General features: G+C 39.3%; 1 protein-coding gene across 1 annotated transcript in view; it reads right to left on the bottom strand.

The window, feature by feature from the left end:
• Nucleotides 1-1,349: 1,349 nt before the first annotated feature.
• Nucleotides 1,350-17,321, bottom strand: part of LOC150083043 (uncharacterized) — a 41,053-nt gene continuing 25,081 nt past the window's right edge. The window contains exons 5-6 of the mRNA XM_090378369.1: nt 11,420-11,562; nt 1,350-1,496 (exon numbers count right to left, since the gene is read on the bottom strand). Coding sequence (XP_090234495.1) covers nt 1,350-1,496; nt 11,420-11,562 — 290 coding nt within the window. The remainder of the gene's footprint in view (nt 1,497-11,419; nt 11,563-17,321) is intronic.

Below are 17,321 nucleotides of genomic sequence, written 5' to 3'. Positions count from 1 at the left end.
CTATGAGACTTGCACACAATGACCTAGAAGATTCCACTGTTGTAGCCTCGAAGTCAAAGCTCTGCCTTATTCTTTAGTAGTTCGAGATTCGTGATGAGGTTATTAAGCCCACTTTCTGCGATCTTATGTGGTTCAAAAGGATAAAGATGTGGACAAAATGGTGGATCCCTTGACGTTGACGGCTGCTCTACATCTTCGTGTATATCAAGTTGATGGTCATCAGTGTCTTCATCGTCATCAAAGTGTACAGAAAAACGGTGGGGTGGTTCAGGAATAGGTAGTACTTCACCGTGAGGCACCGGACGAATTGCATATGGTATATTTGGATACATCACTGTCCGCTTTTTCTTCATTGTCATCCCTTTTCTAGTAGGAGGCACCGTGCAGAAGTAACGTGATTTGTTGGCTCCTTCCATATCATGGGCACTGCGAAGGGCATAAACGTACCTTCGGTGCGTTGAGTTTTGATGAACAGGTAGTGGAACATATGTGTGGAGCTTAGTTCTTGTTCTGGTCACCTGCCTTACACCCAAAGTACAAGTAGGCCTTTTTTTATGGCTCGAGTTAAGGGACACTTTCTTGAAGCTTACTTGACTTCTCCACATATGTAGCAGAAGTAATCCGAACTATTCACACAATTCCGGGGCATATTAATATTTTAATTCATATGCATTTGTGGCTCCAGCTTATCACGTGATGCAGAGCAAGGCCACAGTTGCCGATCACGTGATGAGAGGTTGTGGTACTGAAACTGTTGTATTGCCATGCCTTTTGCCAAGAGCCATAGAATAATGTAGACTAACTGCATTTGACAAATTTTAATGTGATTTTTGGTGTTCAGCAGCATAAAATTAGTCAAGATTGGGTGTTTTGGTAACATTTTATGTGTTGATCAGTGAATTATCAGAGTTAATGATGAAAAATACAAGATAAAAGGAAAATAAATAGGTAGTCCAAATCTGAGAGGAAGAAAGAAGAAAATAGTTAAAAAAAAAAAAAAATGTGCAGAATGAATCGTCCCGAGAAGCTTACACGATTAAAATAAAAAGCATCAAACGCAAGTCCAATAATAATGCACTGCGTTATTTTATGATATTTATATAACGTAATATCTAATAATGCACGATGGAGAGAACATTGTCTATAATTATAGAAATCTGTGATTGTCGACATGTCATGCGAGTTTTCTTGTTTTACTTATCGACTTGTACTCGTATAAGCTCTCCCCACTTCTTTCTCTGCCAAGGTTACTTCATCGAATATACGAAATCAACGATACAATTTTATTTATATGTTTATTTTAAGAAATTACTTTGTTTCGAAATACAGCGTTAACTTCCATTTTACGATCAAAGTTCCTCTTTGGGATTCGGTGTGGTATGTCTGGGAGGCTTTTCAAGAGTTGATTCAATTCGAACATCATCCAGATTACTTTCCTTTCCAATATCCTGTAGTTGTTCATTGGCTTCTTCTGCTGACAGGCCTATCGGAAGTTCCTACATAATAAGAGAATGACATGAGAAACCAGAAATTGTAGGGATGATAACATGTTATCCTCTCTATAAGCTAACACACAAAACAACAACATCAAGAAGGATCGTATGTGTCTATAATAACGAAAATATAATTTTATGTAGGAAGCATGAAGATTTCCCTGAACACCTATATTATATTCAAATATAACGTGAATCTAAGGACCATACTTCAGTTTGCACAGAAATAATTTGCACAATTTTTAAGTTTTGAAGTCGGCTTCATGACTTTATTACTTTCCTAATATTTTGTATCAGTAATACTGATAACTTAAGGGAATCGTTCAAACAGTTTTCAATAATATAATTCTCGGTAAATTGCATCTTCTCTCTTAAAAATCCTTGGCCAACATCTCAGTGCATTTTCTGAAGCGATCTCCAAAGTGTTTTCCCCTAGAACAGAATCACTTTTCATTTTGAAGTTAGTTCATCTAATTTATAAAGTTCAGCAAACTGTTGTCAAGTAGCAACCGAATTTAGAAAAGAAAAGACACCACTTTAATTTCATTTTTCGTTTTAGCTAACACAACTAAACCAACACTGCTTGACCATTCGTGGCATTACTCCTGCAGCCCCATGACGAGACTGGTAATCATAGTGGAAACAACCCTCAGGGCCAAAAGGAGTATAAAATGGACTTAGCAGCTTTTTCCATCGACAGAGCCAGCAGGCTTCATCTGAAGACCAGTGAAAAAGACCACGACACTTCTCAACCCTACTGGGATAAAAAATATAGGATTCTTTTTCCTTTAAGAAGGATATCCTATCCTTCTTAACACTTCATTCATTGGAAACTCCGCCTCTAAGCAAGCTTTCGTCATTATTCGTACAGAAACGTATTAAGACAATTGCAAATTCTCCAAAAATCGATAAAAGGCTACTGTCGGGTGATCTGATAAAAACATCCAACCCAAGAGAGTCATAACAGTTGTTAAAAATAAACGACCTTAATGTTCTTCCAGTAATGGAGTGGGGTTTACTAACTGTCTCAAAGGAGGAAATAATGCAAGAGCTTAGGGACCAACGAATTGTATAGGCAAAACGTGTTGACTAGAAAATATGACAACCTTATTTCTACAAGGAGCATCACACTTAGATTTAGCACTCTTTCTGTCACAAACAAAACAAGATTGCTTGTTGAATATTCCGTATATCATCATCATCAGCCATTTTCAATCCACTGCAGGATGAAGGCCTCTCCAGCAATTTTCCAGTTCCTTCTGTTTTGAGCACTGGCCATCCATTTACTATCCACAAACTCATGAATTTCATCTATCCATCTCCGCCTTTGTCTTCCAGGTTTTCGTCTAGCTCCTCTTGGATACCATTCTGTTATTTTCTTAGTCCATCTGTCATCATGTCTTCGAGCTATATGTCCTGCCCAAGACCATTTTAGTTCTTTAGTTTTGATAAGAATGTCATTTACTTGAGTTTTCTGCCTAATCCATGTGTTTCTCTTCTTATCTAACAGTCTGATTCCCAATATGATTCGTTCTATTCCTCGCTGTGTAGTTCTCAGCTTCTCTTCCATTCTTTTGGTGAGCGCCCAAGTTTCACTTCCATAAGTCATGGTGGGGAGTAAACATTGGTTCATTATTTTACGTTTCAGACAAACTGGGATATTGCTCTTCAGTATGTGACTATATTTCCTGAATGCTTATCCATCCAAAATTTATTCTTCTCTTGACTTCTAGCCATTTATCATTATTAGAGCTAATAACCTGTCTCAGATAAGTATATGACTCCACCTTTTCAATTACTGCTCCTTCAATTATTTTCCTTTCTGGGGCATACTTATTCATCATTACTTTTGTTTTAGCCATATTCATCTTTAGTCCAAAATCCTTACTAGCTGTGCATAACTGATTAAGATTTTCCTCTAATTCTTTGGGATCGTGGCTTATGACCACAATGTCATCTGCAAATCGTAAATGGTTTAGGTACTCTCCGTTCACATTGACTCCTTTCTGCGACCAGGCTAATCTTCTGAAAGCTTCCTCAAGGGCAGCAATAAACAGCTTCGGAGATATTGTGTCTCCTTGTCGAACTCCTTTCTCAATTTTAAATTTCCTACTGTCTTTGTCTAGTCTAATAAAGGAGGTAGCACACTCGTATATTTTCTTCAAAATCATAATATATGGGGTATCAATGCCTTGTCTTTCCAGTGCCCGAAACGTTGCCTTATGCTGTATGGAGTCAAATGCCTTTTCATAATCCACAAATGCCAGGCATAATGGTGTTTTATATTCATTTGCTTTCTCCATTAGCTGTGATATTACATGAAGGTGATCCATAGTTGAGAATCCTGTCCTAAAGCCAGCTTGCTCTTTCGGTTGATTCTCATCACGTATTCTTTCTAATCTGTTAGTAATGACCATTGTGAACAACTTGTAGATGTGGGATAACAAGCTAATTGGTCTATAATTTCCAATTTCTGATATATCTCCTTTCTTATGCAGCAAAACTATGATTGCATTATTCCACTGCTTAGGCGTCACACCTTTTTTAATGCACTTTGTGAAGAGCCTTGCCAGTTTGTGTCATGTCTCTTCCTCCCAATTTTAACAACTCTACAGTAACTTCATCTTTCCCCAGAGCTTTCTGATTCTTCATTTTCTTCAATGCATGTTCTACCTCATCAGGAAGGATATCAGGTATGTTGTATGTGTTACTAATTTGCGATCCATCTTCCCCACTGCTAGTATCATTCCCTCGCTCCTTGTATAACTCTTTATAGTAGTCTTCTGCTGTTTGAATTATGCCTCTCTGCTATTCATAAGTACACCATTGCTATTCTTCAGTTTCAGTATCATTTGTCTTTCTGTATTACTGCTTATGGCTGCTGATTTAAATCCTTTGTTTTCCTTTAATGCTTTTTCTAATATTCTTGTGTTAAATTTTCTTATGTCCTCTCTGAGTCTCTTTCTGATGGCTTTGCATACCTCAGTATACTCAATTTTCTCCCTGTCAGTGTTTTTCTTGCTTTTCATTTGTCGTCTTTGGTTCATCATAACAAGTGTTTCTTTACTAATTTTTTCTTCTTTGGATTTCTTTTCCTCTGTAGGTTTCTTGGGCTTTATCACTTTCAGAAAGTTGTAATATTTCTCGTCGATATCTTGGTCCTGAGCAGCCTGCAGAAGCTCAAACTTGTTCTTAAGTTCCAGTACATACTGCATTTTTTTCTCTTGTGTTATCTCAAAGACCTTTGTATTATTTACTCAAGTCAGTTTTTTTTCCTTTCCTACATCTATATCAAGTGTACATCTTACCATTCTGTGATCACGTCCAACATTTACCTTATTCATGACGGTAACATCATTCACAATATATCTTCTGTTAGTGAGGATGAAGTCGATTTCATTAGTAGTTAATCCATTTGGACTCTTCCATGTCCACTTTCTGTTCACCCTTTTCTTGAAAAGAGGGTTCATTACTGACAGTCCTCGAGATTCTGCAAATTCCACAAGTCTTTCATTTCTTTCACCAATTCCAAAATTTCCTATAGCTCCCCTTTCTGCGCTGTTTTGTCTTTTTCCAACCTTAGCATTGAAGTCTCCCATAATAATAGTGTAGTGGGTTTTCTGCTCATCTAGAAGACTCAATTTTGGTGTACATTTCTTCAACCTCTTCATCATCATGGCTCGATGTTGGTGCATAAATCATTATAATCTTTAGCTTGTACCTCTTAGAAATCTTGAGTATTAGTCTTGACACCCTTGGTGATGTACTTTTGAATTCCAAAATGTTGTTTTTAAAATCTTTATGGACCAGAAACCCAACTCCACCTTCACTCCTTTCACTGTTTCCATTGGTGTGCAGCAGATTTCCATTTGATAAACTTATAAGTGATTCATTTCTTCTTTTTGTTTCAACCAAACCAATGATATTCCAATTCACATTTTCTAATTCCTTTTCCAGCTCTAATATCCTGTCTTCACCGATGAGTAATGTTATAACAGGCCAAGTTCAGTTTCTGTGCATGGCAGCCTGGTCGTACCCAGAGATTCTTAGCATCCTCTGCTTCCACTGTGATCCTCTCGCTGCCGTAAGAGGGAGAGTGAAAGCTGCTGGGGACTGAGGGCCATTTGTTTTGTCGTACTGTCATATGCTGGAGGGTTTGGTCTTTTCTTCTTCACGCTGACCAGGCGTCTCGAATTCCGTATATACCAAACCTAACCAGACGTTAGAAGCGTCAGAAATATGGACATTCGCACGCAACGTGTCAAGATGATGCAATCTGTCGTCACCGCAGGTCTAAAGAACTTAGCAAATCAGAGTGTACTGCTAATTTCGCTGAATATTTAAACTGTAAAAGAGATCATGCCGACTTCTCTAAGATATGTGAATTACGGAAACTAATATTCCTGTTCAATGTTGACACAAGCACATCAAGAAAAGGCTGTCGCTACTCCCTCTCAATGCCAACAAAGGAAGCAGCATCTAAAGAAAAATCTCCTTAGCTAAATGCCAGCCCGTTATTAGTGGGACACGGGATGCAATACAGGTAAACGAAAGTGCGAATAGTTCTATTTCGGATTTTTATTCTGAATAAGAAATGGATACTGGGCATCCTCTAAATTCCAAAAAAAAAAAAAAAAAAAAACACCCCAACAACGTGTAAATCAAATCAGCATCACTTCGGAAGCCTTCTATTGGATCCATTCCGCGTAATAATGACCACGTTCTTATAGTGGAACTGTCGTGGATTCCGACGAAATATGGAAGATGTCAAAACGCTTCTGCATAAACATGGATCTGTTTGCAGGAAACGTATTTAAAGGAAAATTATGACCCACCCCATCCTGCGGAACTTTACTGTTATGTTACAGGAATGTGAATGGCCTGGCTAATGGAGGAGTCGCAATCCTTGTGGACAACCATACCCCTTTCACATGTGTTTCAATTGAACACAAACTTAGTAGCAGTGGCTTTCGTCCTTACAATCTACTCTATATATCTGCTTCCTAAGACAAATATCTTCCAGGCAGCCTATTTTGCAATTGTCCTCTCCACTCTTCTTGAAGTCTTTAATAGCCAATACTCTGTGAGGTAGTACAGAAATTAATGAACGAGCCGCATTGCCGAGCATATGCTGAACAATAATAACCTTGCCTTTTTAAATGTGGGAATCAACACCTACTTCCGTATTCCTACTTGTTATTTTTCTGCCAAATCCGGTTGACGTTTGAATTCCTCCAAGCTGTCAGCCTTAACTATATGTGGAGGCAACCCGTTCCAGTAATTAACAACTCGCTGACTAAAAGAAAACTTCTTGCAATTCTCTTCACTGTAATTTGAATTTGTGATCCTTAGTTCTAGAATACTTTATTATGATGGTGAAAATTTTTCGCTTACATTCATTTTACTATCGCCTCTCAGAACCTTATAAACCTTAATCAAGTCCCTTCTAAAATGCCTTGTTGCCAAGCTTTGACATAATCGAAGTCTTTCCTCATACGGTCGTCATTTTACAGATATCATATACATGCAGGTTGCCGCCCTTTGGACCTTTTCAAGAAGCTCGACATCATTTTAGGTGAAGTCTCCACACCTGGACACAGTATTCCAAGTGCTGTTTTACAATTGCTTTATATAGTGGGATTATAATCTCGCTAGGTCTAAAGGATATTGATAGAAGAACACCGTACGCTTTCCTAGCCGCCTGTCTACACTGCTCACAGAACTTCATATACGCCCGTATCATGACTCAATGGTCTCCTCTGTTAATTTTTAATTTAAACCAACCAAACGTATAATTTATTTGGGGATTGCTTTTTCCCAATTGTGTAAAACCTTGAATTTTGCTGCATTAAAATATAGCTGACACCTTTATGACGATTCTTGAAGCCTGTTTAAGTCATCCTGAAGTCATCCACTGTCCCAATCTTTACATATTCTGCAAATTTTGACATCACGTCCTCTATATTCCCTCGTCAATGTCGTTTATGAAAATTACAAAGAACCGGGCTCTGTACGAACACCACTGACGTTGTACCAATCAGAATAATATCCATGTATCACAACTCTCTCCCTCCTGCTAAAATTAGAATCTTAAAATACCGTGATCTCCACTAGTTTCAGCCTGTATAATAACCTCCCATCAGGGATTGAGTTAAATGTCTTTCTAAAATCCAATTAAACTATGTTGAAATTATTTTCTACATCCAGCTCACGAGTAACTGTGTCAAAACAGCTAACCATGTTAGTTAAACATTGTTTTCCTTTAACAAAACCAGTTGTTATATGTTCTTCTGAATGCCATTTCTATATAAATGTTCCTGGATTGCCCTCTAAATCATTGCCTCGAAGATTTTTTTATAACCACTGAAGTGAGACTGCCCCGTCTGTAGTTACTCACTTCGCTCTTAGACTTTTCGTGTATTGGCCTTTGTGTATTGGCGATACATTGGCACTTCTCCAGTCCAAAGAAATCTCTCCAGAGTCCAGTGCCCTCATAATTAACCTTAATGGTTCAGTGCATTCTCTAGTTGCTTCTTTCTTACAGACATAAATACACAATGCACGGTAGATGAATTTAATTATTCGGGCGGCTTTAAAATAATAGCTTTTTTCTTTTTTTTTTTTTTAGTCGCTTCGCTCAAAATTACTAGATATAAGCCATCAACGCCAGGAGCCGTACTTGCCTTTGGGGTCTAGAGTTTTTTTTTATAAACTCTAATTTCGAAATCCCTAATTTCATGTATCTTATCCTCCCTCGCACAGCCTTTACTCACTTTACTTTCATCAGTAAAAATCAATGTGAAGTACCCATTCAATTCATCAGCAACATTAGCTATGTATCGCTTTTCCACACCCATTGCACAAGGATCTGATCTGATTCGTGGTCCGATCTTCTTTGTATTTACATGCATGAAAAACTCCTTATCCCTAGTCGTTTGCTGCAGTATTTATACTGTTAAAAAATACTGCTGAATAGTACACACCCTGTTCTTTCAGATTTTCGTGATTTCCTCAATTAATTGTAAAAACGACTCAATTGTGGATTTTTCTCTGTAAATATTGAAACCGTTCCACACATCAGTCCTCTGTGTTCATTCTCATTCTGAGCAAAGAGAAGTTTTTCACGAAACTTTTAGAGTAATCTGAATAAAATCTTAAATGTTATCTTTCTCTTTTTGTGGTTCATGCAAGACGCTGTTATCTCTGAACTGTGATAGCTGTCTTCTAAATGAGTTTTCCGTTACAGGCCTTTTGTGAAATCAATCCGTGTCATTTGGCTGCAAGAAAAAAAAAAAAAAAAAAAAATCGTAATAATGACTGAGTTATTCCTTTGTCCAGAAATCGTACCACAAGTTTCATTGGAAAAGGTTAAATGCAGTCGCCAGATTTTAAATGTTTCTTTTAGATACTTACTGACCTGGAATCGAGTTAATGCAGCTATTTAAAGTAAACTCCCTTTTTGTACTGGAAAAATTGCTGTGCTATTCATCTTTTAAATGCCCCCCGGGTATTAGAATAATTGAAGGAGAGAAATATATACTGATGATAAAATCGGGGCATTATGGGTACATTTTTATAAAGGCCCCGAGTATCGAGCTTTTTTGTGACTAAGAGATATCGCTGTGCTTAAATTGAGATTCCTTAGAGTGATTACAATGAATATACGGTAGTGCTTTTTTGGTTCTTACTAAATAATCTCCTTATTTAATATAAGCTTCTCTCCCCTTGTGGCAGGGCTTCTAAATTGGATTAGTCTTCTACGGGGTCCACTGAATAACACCCACACAGTCTAATACAGCGGACTCGTTAAAAGAAGTATATTAAATGACATATTAAGGAAATTTATATTAAATCTACACTTCAACGATATTAATATTTTATTGTATATAATACATAAAAATAAAAAAATAATTAAATTAATATACAAGATTTTCTAAATTTTAAAATAAAATCTACAGTTTTAGATGATGATGATGCAATGGGCTGGTAACTTTTTTAATAATTTTTATAGTAAAGTACAAACAAAAGCGAGAATCGTCATTCTCATTTTTAATTTTTAAAAGTTGTAAGCGTTTAAACTTTTCATGCCCCCCCAACTTGATTAGGTGCCTTTGTACAGCGCAGTCTACAAACCTGCGCGACTGTCCCTGCTAGGCAATGCAATTATGAACACTCGCAAATGGCATGCATACTAACGGTGGAAAGAATAAAGCAGATATAAAGAATATAGGCAGAGCTGAACATATACCAGGAGGAAAGGAAAGCAGTAAACCGTATGACAATTGCAGGGAGATGTTCCATCAAAACACAAACTGAAATGACTGTTCCACTAAAGAATCATTTACCACCATCGCACGCTATTCATTGAGCTCGCAAAAACCCGCACAGAAAGACCAGTCAGCTGCCACTTCGATGTCAGTACCTCCTACTGCACCACTCTGCCAAGATCCAGCGATAAAGGGAAACTGCAAAAAACTAAAGCACCCTTGTGCAGAAAAATATATACATAAAAATAAATTATGGATGTCAAGGAGGAAGAGGTACCGGGCGATTCAGCCCAAGAACTCTTTACAGGGTCCGTACTTACCCAGGAAAAATTCTTGGGAAAGCCAAAAGGAATCAGATTTACTTATTTCCGGTTTATTTCCTCTATTACCACATATTCTACCAACCGTAAGCCGGTCTGGAACGAAATCCAAAAATGAAGGAAAAATACACATCCTCCATCGATCCTGGAATACTGTATAATGGATGTGCTATTTTAAATTCAACTACTATAGCTAAATGCTCTTGGGGAAACATTTTTTAAATCTCTACAGCGACACCGTATTTTTTTTTCACCATTTAACTTAATTCCTTCAGTTGCTTGCCATTCACGTCCGGCAACTTCTCTAAGTCAGTTACCTTCTCCTCTAAGCGCGCATTCTCAATGCCAACATCCTGTAGGGCAGTGCAACTCAAAGTGTGGTCTGCGGACCGGTGCCGGTCCGCGACGAATTAGAAATTGGTCACGGAAGTTAACAGTCCCCAACGATTCGTCCGTTATGAGTCAGCGAGATTTGTATTTTACAAAATTACCGGTCCACGACGGATTGGAAAAAAAAAAAAAAAAAGCTGGTCCTTCACTACAGATAGTTTGAGAAGCACTGCTGTAGGGCACTTTCGAGGATAAATCAGTGTGAGAGTACTTCGTTTACAACCTTCATACCAATACCTTTCTTCTCTTGGATTAGGAATTCTTCCATGTCCTTGCATAGGCAGAAGGAAAGCTCAATAAATGATTTCAGAGTTAGTTTCTCAATGACATCTACAGGATCTTTCTCTGGATCTTGAGATAAAGTTTTCAAATTAATTGGAGCTTTTCCCGTAATTTGGCCAACTCGTGGTCCATCGCATGGAGATATGCCCTCCTGCTACGAGCACTGAACCACTTTAACCATTAAACGCGTGTTTATTGAAGTCTGCCAATGCCTGCCATTTCTTTTTGAGTGCTTTTAATCATCTCACTGAGCCTTCCTCATTCAGATTTTAGGTAACGAAGACAACATCGCAGAAAGTTTTCTATTTTTTAAAATGGTAATTCCATGTTTAATAGTCGTCGTATACACTCTTATTTCTTACATGTTTTTATTGACATTTACCTGTTTTTGGTTTTTATACATTTTTACATGGTAACCTACTTGTCGGTTACTACTGATTTTAAAGTACTGTATTTCTTTGGACTTGGCCACTCGTGGCATAAGTTGCCCATGCGCCATAAAAATTCAAATGAAATCGAATCAAAATAGCAAGAAAATGATATAATTTAAGTAATTAATTTTATTTAATTATTAATTAAATAATAATAAACATACCGTTCCTTTTAATCCATATCATACCAGTTATAGAAAAATTAACTCCAATTTCATTGACACTACAGTACTTACTTTCTTCTCCGGTGGCAGTTCCATTCCTTCACAAGCATCTGTTGTCTTTTTGCAAAATTCTTCTTGCAAGGCTCGATTGCTATCGGTCTTGTATTTTTTGTAGAACTTTATAAGACTGTTTTCTAAGTCACTGCGATGATTTCCTGAAATAATACGATTTTCCGTGCATAAATATTTTATGAATTTCCTCTCAGAAATTAAAATTTATATGCTCAGTTGGATAAAGCTATTAAAAATAAAAAAAATATGTGGGAACAGCTACATATAAGGGTACTAGGAAAGTTTTGCAATACAGCTTTGTTTATTTAATTTTTTCAAATTAATTTCCTCTACATTCAATACACCTCTCCATCCTCCGAAACCAATCTTTAAACCAGTTCTGCCAAGTTTCACTAGGGAGTAAAGCACACTCGTTGTCCCAAGCCCGTAGAAGGTCCTCATCACTGGAAAACCGGCTCCCTTTTAGCTTCATTTTCACATGCGGGAACAGTACAAAGTCGTAGGGAGCAAGGTCTGGACTGTAGGGAGGGTGCTCGAGAAGTTTCAGTCCTGTCGTGGTCAAATATTCGGTGCAGGCTTTGGCGCGGTGAGCTGGAGCATTTTCGTGATGGAGGTACCAGGTGTCCATTCTTGACTTTGGCCGCGGGTTCTTCATAGATCCAATGACTTTAGGCAGGCATTGTTCAGTATACCACTTAGCTGTGACTGTCTTCTGCGTGTCCAAAACGACACGTTCCACAATTCCACTCGATTTGAGAAATACAGCTATCATTTTCTTCTTTACAGATTCGGGATTTTCTGACAATTACGGGTGTGTCGTCATCATCAAAGACCCAAACTTTGTTTTGAGCCTTGGTCGGCAGATCGTAATAGTACAGCCAAGTCTCGTCACCTGTCACGATGTTGTTCACATACCGAGATTGTCCCTTATCAAACTTTTTTAACATCTCCCGGCACCAAGTCACACGTCGTGTCATCTGCTCTTCAGTCAGTTGATGCGGCACCCAGAGAGAACAAAGTTTCTTCACGTGCAAATGATCTTGCAGAATCGAACGAATTGCTGGTGCATTTAAACCCAAAGTATCCTCTATCTGTTGGTAGGTCACTCGCCTGTTTTCGTCAAGCATTTTCCTCACAGCAGTAACATTTTCCTCCGTAACTGACGTTCGTGGCCTTCCCGGCCTCTCAGAATCCTCCAGAGTGAAATTTCCCCTTTGGAATTCTCTATACCACCTGAATATCGTTGTACGATGTGGTCAGTCATAATCTAGTGCAAGAGTCATTTCTTCTAAGCACTGGTCTATGGTTAAACCACGCACGAAATTATACCGCAAAACTGTCCTTATCTCTTTTCGTGACCACGATGCCATCGCAAGCACTTTACACTCTCACTACTAATGAATAACTGAGCCCATCGACTTGGCGCGGCGGCTACTATGCACGTATGAACATGTCTCAACATGCAGCAACAAGCAGCTTCCTGTGATTCATTGTTGCGTCATATTGCAAAACTTTCCTAGTACCCTTTGTATTATTAACTTGGTTAAAATCACTGAACGAATACTGAAAGTGCTTGCAGCTTGGGTGGGAAGGTTGTAGTTGGTTTAAATATGTATATTGGTTAGGAGAGGATTTGTTTGACGAGGTACTAAACGAATCACTGGGAGAAAGGAAAAGGATTTAGTAATGAGAATTTAATCCGTCACTGTGTGCGATTATTGTCAGAAGCAACATCTTGATCCTGATACGAGGTATTGCCTATAACACCATAGTCTGCGCGGATAGCACAGTGGTATCGTCACCGTCCTTCTCCACACCGGGTGGAAAAGGCCCGGATTCGAATCCCGTCGATGACGCGAGGAACTTTTATGGGCTTTTTTCACTCCGTGGCTGAGTTAGTCGGTTTCAGGCGTAGATAGCAAGATTTTTTTACTGATTTAAGTCCCTTATTTTTCCTTGATGCTTGTTCTACTTTTCTTGTGTTAAATCTTATGTCCTCTCTGAGTGTCTTCCTAATAACTCAGTATACTCAATCTTGTCCTTGTCAGTGTTTATCTTGCTCTTCATTTGTCGTCTTCGGTTCATCATGTCAAGTGTTTCTTGACTATTTTTTTCTTCATTGGATTTCTTTTTACCTATAAGTTTCTCGGGCTTTATCACCTTCAGAAATTTGTTGTATTCCTCGTCAATACCTTGGTTCTGAATGTTCTGTAGAAACTCAAACTTGTACTTAAGTTCCAGTATATACTGCTTTTTCTCCTCTTGTGTTATCTCAAAAACCTTCGTATTATTTACTTGAGTCAGTTTTTTCCTTTCTTTTCTTACATCTATATCAAGTGTTCATATTACCATTCTGTGATCACTTCCAATATTTACCTTGTTCAGAACGGTAACATTGTTCACAATATATCTTCTGTTAGTGAGGATGAAGTCAATTTCATTAGGTGTTAATTTGGGCTTTTCCATGTGCGCTTTCTGTTTACCCTTTTTGTGAGGAAAAAAAAGTGTTCATTACTGACATTCCTCGAGATTCTGCAAATTCCACAAGTCTTTCACCTCTTTCACCAATTCCAAAATTTCCTATAGTTTCCCTTTCTGCACTGTTTTGTCTATTTCCAACCTTAGTCCTGAAGTCCCCCATAATAATGGTGTAGTGAATTTTCTGTTCATCTAGAAGTCTCTCAATTTCAGTGTGCGTTTCTTCAACCTCTTCATCATCGTGGCTCAATGTTGGCGCATAAATCATTATAACCTTTAGTTTATACCTTTTAGAAATTCTGGAAAGTAGCCTTGACACCCTTGGTGATGTACTTTTGAATTCCAAAATGTTGTTTTTTATATCTTTGTGGACCAAAAAGCCAATTCCACTTTCACTCTGTCCACTGTTTTCATTGGTGTACAGCAAAATTCGACTTGATAAACTTAAATGATTCATTCTTTTTGTTGTTTCAGCCAAGCCGATGATATTCCAATTCACAGTTTCTAATTCCTTTTCCAGCTCTAATATTCTCTCTTCACCGATGAGCGATCTTGCATTGTAATAGGCCAAGTTCAGTGTTCGTGCATGGCATTCTTTTAATATACTGTATTTTTTTTTTTATTTTAAACAATGAACACAAGTTGACCAGAAGCTGTTATCTGTGTCGGGAATACGCCGTAATCTTTTGACTGCTATAGAAAGCAGATGACTAGCATGACTTCTCGGTTTGTTGTTATTTGGGTTTTAGGAGCATTAGCAGCTAAGGCCATATTGCTCCGGGATATGCGGTGGTCATTCCCTGACCTTTCCGCATCTTCCGTATTTGGGGATCACGGGCTCGAACCCCGGTCTAATCAAGAAGCGTGTGCTACGCACTGCTGCGCTTTCCCACCTGCCTACGGAGGCGCCGACTTCTCGGTATGTGGGATAGGTGGCTACATGCGTTTTACGTTTAACACTTACATTGTGGAACGGTAATCCCTTTAACCATTAACTTGCGCTTTCTAAAGCACGTTCGTTATATGAAATTTTCTTCATTCTACAGAAATTTTAAATGTAATTACCAAAAGGAATTCAAAAAATTCGCTATAAAAAAAGTTCATTAAACACAGGTGTAATTACGACTGTAATTAAATCAACAATGAAGCAATTTTAAAATATAACTGGTCGAATGCGCCCTTAAAATGCTGCGTCGCACATCCGGGTCTGTGTGTAACACATTGTCAACAAAACTTTTGATTAATAAACCAACCAGGAAACGCTGCTCTCACACAGACACACCATTCTGTGCCTGTGGACAAGAAGAATCCTGGGAGCACCTCCTTCATGAGTGCGACCTCTTCGAGGACCTGGTGGACAACTGTACACGAGTGCGACCTCTTCGAGGACCTGGTGGACAACTGTACACGACTATCCACTCACTACTCAGGAATGAAGAGCACGTCATTTTACAGGAGCAAGACAACTACAGGGCCTTCACCCACTTTGCCCAGCTGCTGTTTACAAGACGAAGAACCATTTTACACCCCTTAAGAAAATGACACACCATAAGAGGAGTAGGGCCCATCTTTTGGACCCAAATGCTGGACATGACACTATCAAGTTAACATTGCGACGTATAGAAGGCCATTTGGCGCCCTCTACCCCGCACTAGCGAGGTATCTTTTAACCCCTTTCCCCGGCGGGAGGGAGAGGAACTTGTTCCCCTTACCCCTGCCTCTCCCATTTTCCTTCTGGTGGCGCACGGAACTGCTCCACTTTAGCAGGGACCATCTACTCTATCGGCCCATTACTTCCTTTTCCTGCCCCCAGCCTTCAATCTCCCTAACCATCTTTCAGAGAGTAGTTTGGCCGTCGTCCAGTGTGGACGCAAGTTTTCCGCGCTCCTGGGTTTCGTCTCTGAATATGTGTTTACAGTGCCTGTTAGTTAATGAAAAGTGTACTAATTAGAAGAATTACTACAGTGGATCTCAGGGTGAGAAACTTTTGCTCTTTTACTGGGAACTTTGCAGGTTTTTGCGTTTTCTATCTGTATCCTTTGTTGCCAGACCATGTGCGCTTTCTGTTTTGTTGTTGCCAGACCATGTGCGCCGTACTGGTCACCATGCGGCTGACAGCAGGGCTATAGAGAGGCACCAATTACACTGTGGTTGCCACGCAAATACCCTGCACTTGACTTGGGAGGCTCGTGTGACAATGGAATGTATACCCCCTGGTGTGACAAGAATGTGTCGCATTCCCCTCCGGCGCAGGACTTAGTGAGTAAATACATCTACTGTATTCCTTCAGTTGTGACCTTGACTGCCGCATTTCACTAATTGCGAATGTCCATCTAAAGGCACTATACAGAGTATTTGCACTTGACTGGGGAGGTGTCCCAATCAAAAATTGAAACTTTATTGTGGACTTAAATGCAAGGAACAATGATTCTAGTGTTTCCCCCCCCCACCTGCCATAGACTCTCATGGACGGATTAAATCATCGTAACTACACCATTAGTGTAAAAACTGTGTTCACCATTATAACCTCCGTCATAGAAAACCCCAACAGAAATTAGTTTGATCTCTCAAAGACTAGTTTCACTCTCGGGCGTCCCCCCCCCCACCAAATTGTAACGGGGAAGTTAAAAACTTGAACTGAACGTTGTCAGGCAACAAATTTCGCCACGGACTCACGGTTGGCATCATTTGCTATCATCGCAAAGGCTCTTCCAGACGGAGAGGTCCTGAACTCGTTAATCCGCAACAGCCTCGATGATCCGAAGTCAGACACCAACTGGGACAAAATGAGTAATTCAAATCAGAAAATCACAGAACAAACTATGGACGAAGAAAAACTAACAAGAGGACATCACAAACAAGATCAAAACGACGAATTGCAAATAACAGAGCAAAGTGGAGACTGCAACGTTGCACTGCCACAGCCAACGCCCAAAAAGAAGTACAAGAAATACGCCACCCCGAAGTTGGGAAGGGAGACAAGATCTCAAGGCGAACATAAAGAACAACAAGATAAAGAGGATGTACGAACAGAAAACAACGAAGAAGCAAGCAAACAGCCTGAATCCCCAAACATTGACTCCAGGCTGCCGGAAGGCTCTGTGCTAGACCAGGTACTGGCCCTTCGGGTAGAGCTCGAAAACAAACTAAAAGAGTCAACGAACAGAATCACTGCGGCCCTCAGAGGCGAGATTGTGGGAATCTGGACTAAACTAGAAACAATCCTCCACAAGGTCAACAGCCAGGCAGAAAAAAACGCGGCCAAATTAGAGGCCTACCTGGAATGTAGGGGCACACAAATGCAACAGCGCGCCCCTACCTACGCAAATGCGCTGAGGAACCCACCAACTATAATAAATATACCAGCTAAGGAACAACCAGAGAAAAAAACGCTACTCCCAACGCCTAACCTTGTAATATTAAG

This window comes from Mastigoproctus giganteus, chromosome 7, assembly GCF_048544385.1.
Source record: "Mastigoproctus giganteus isolate SK-2022 chromosome 7, ASM4854438v1, whole genome shotgun sequence".
Taxonomy (NCBI): domain Eukaryota; kingdom Metazoa; phylum Arthropoda; class Arachnida; order Uropygi; family Thelyphonidae; genus Mastigoproctus; species Mastigoproctus giganteus.
The sequence above is the reverse complement of the archived record's forward strand: the minus strand, read 5'-3'. Positions and strand labels throughout refer to the sequence as shown.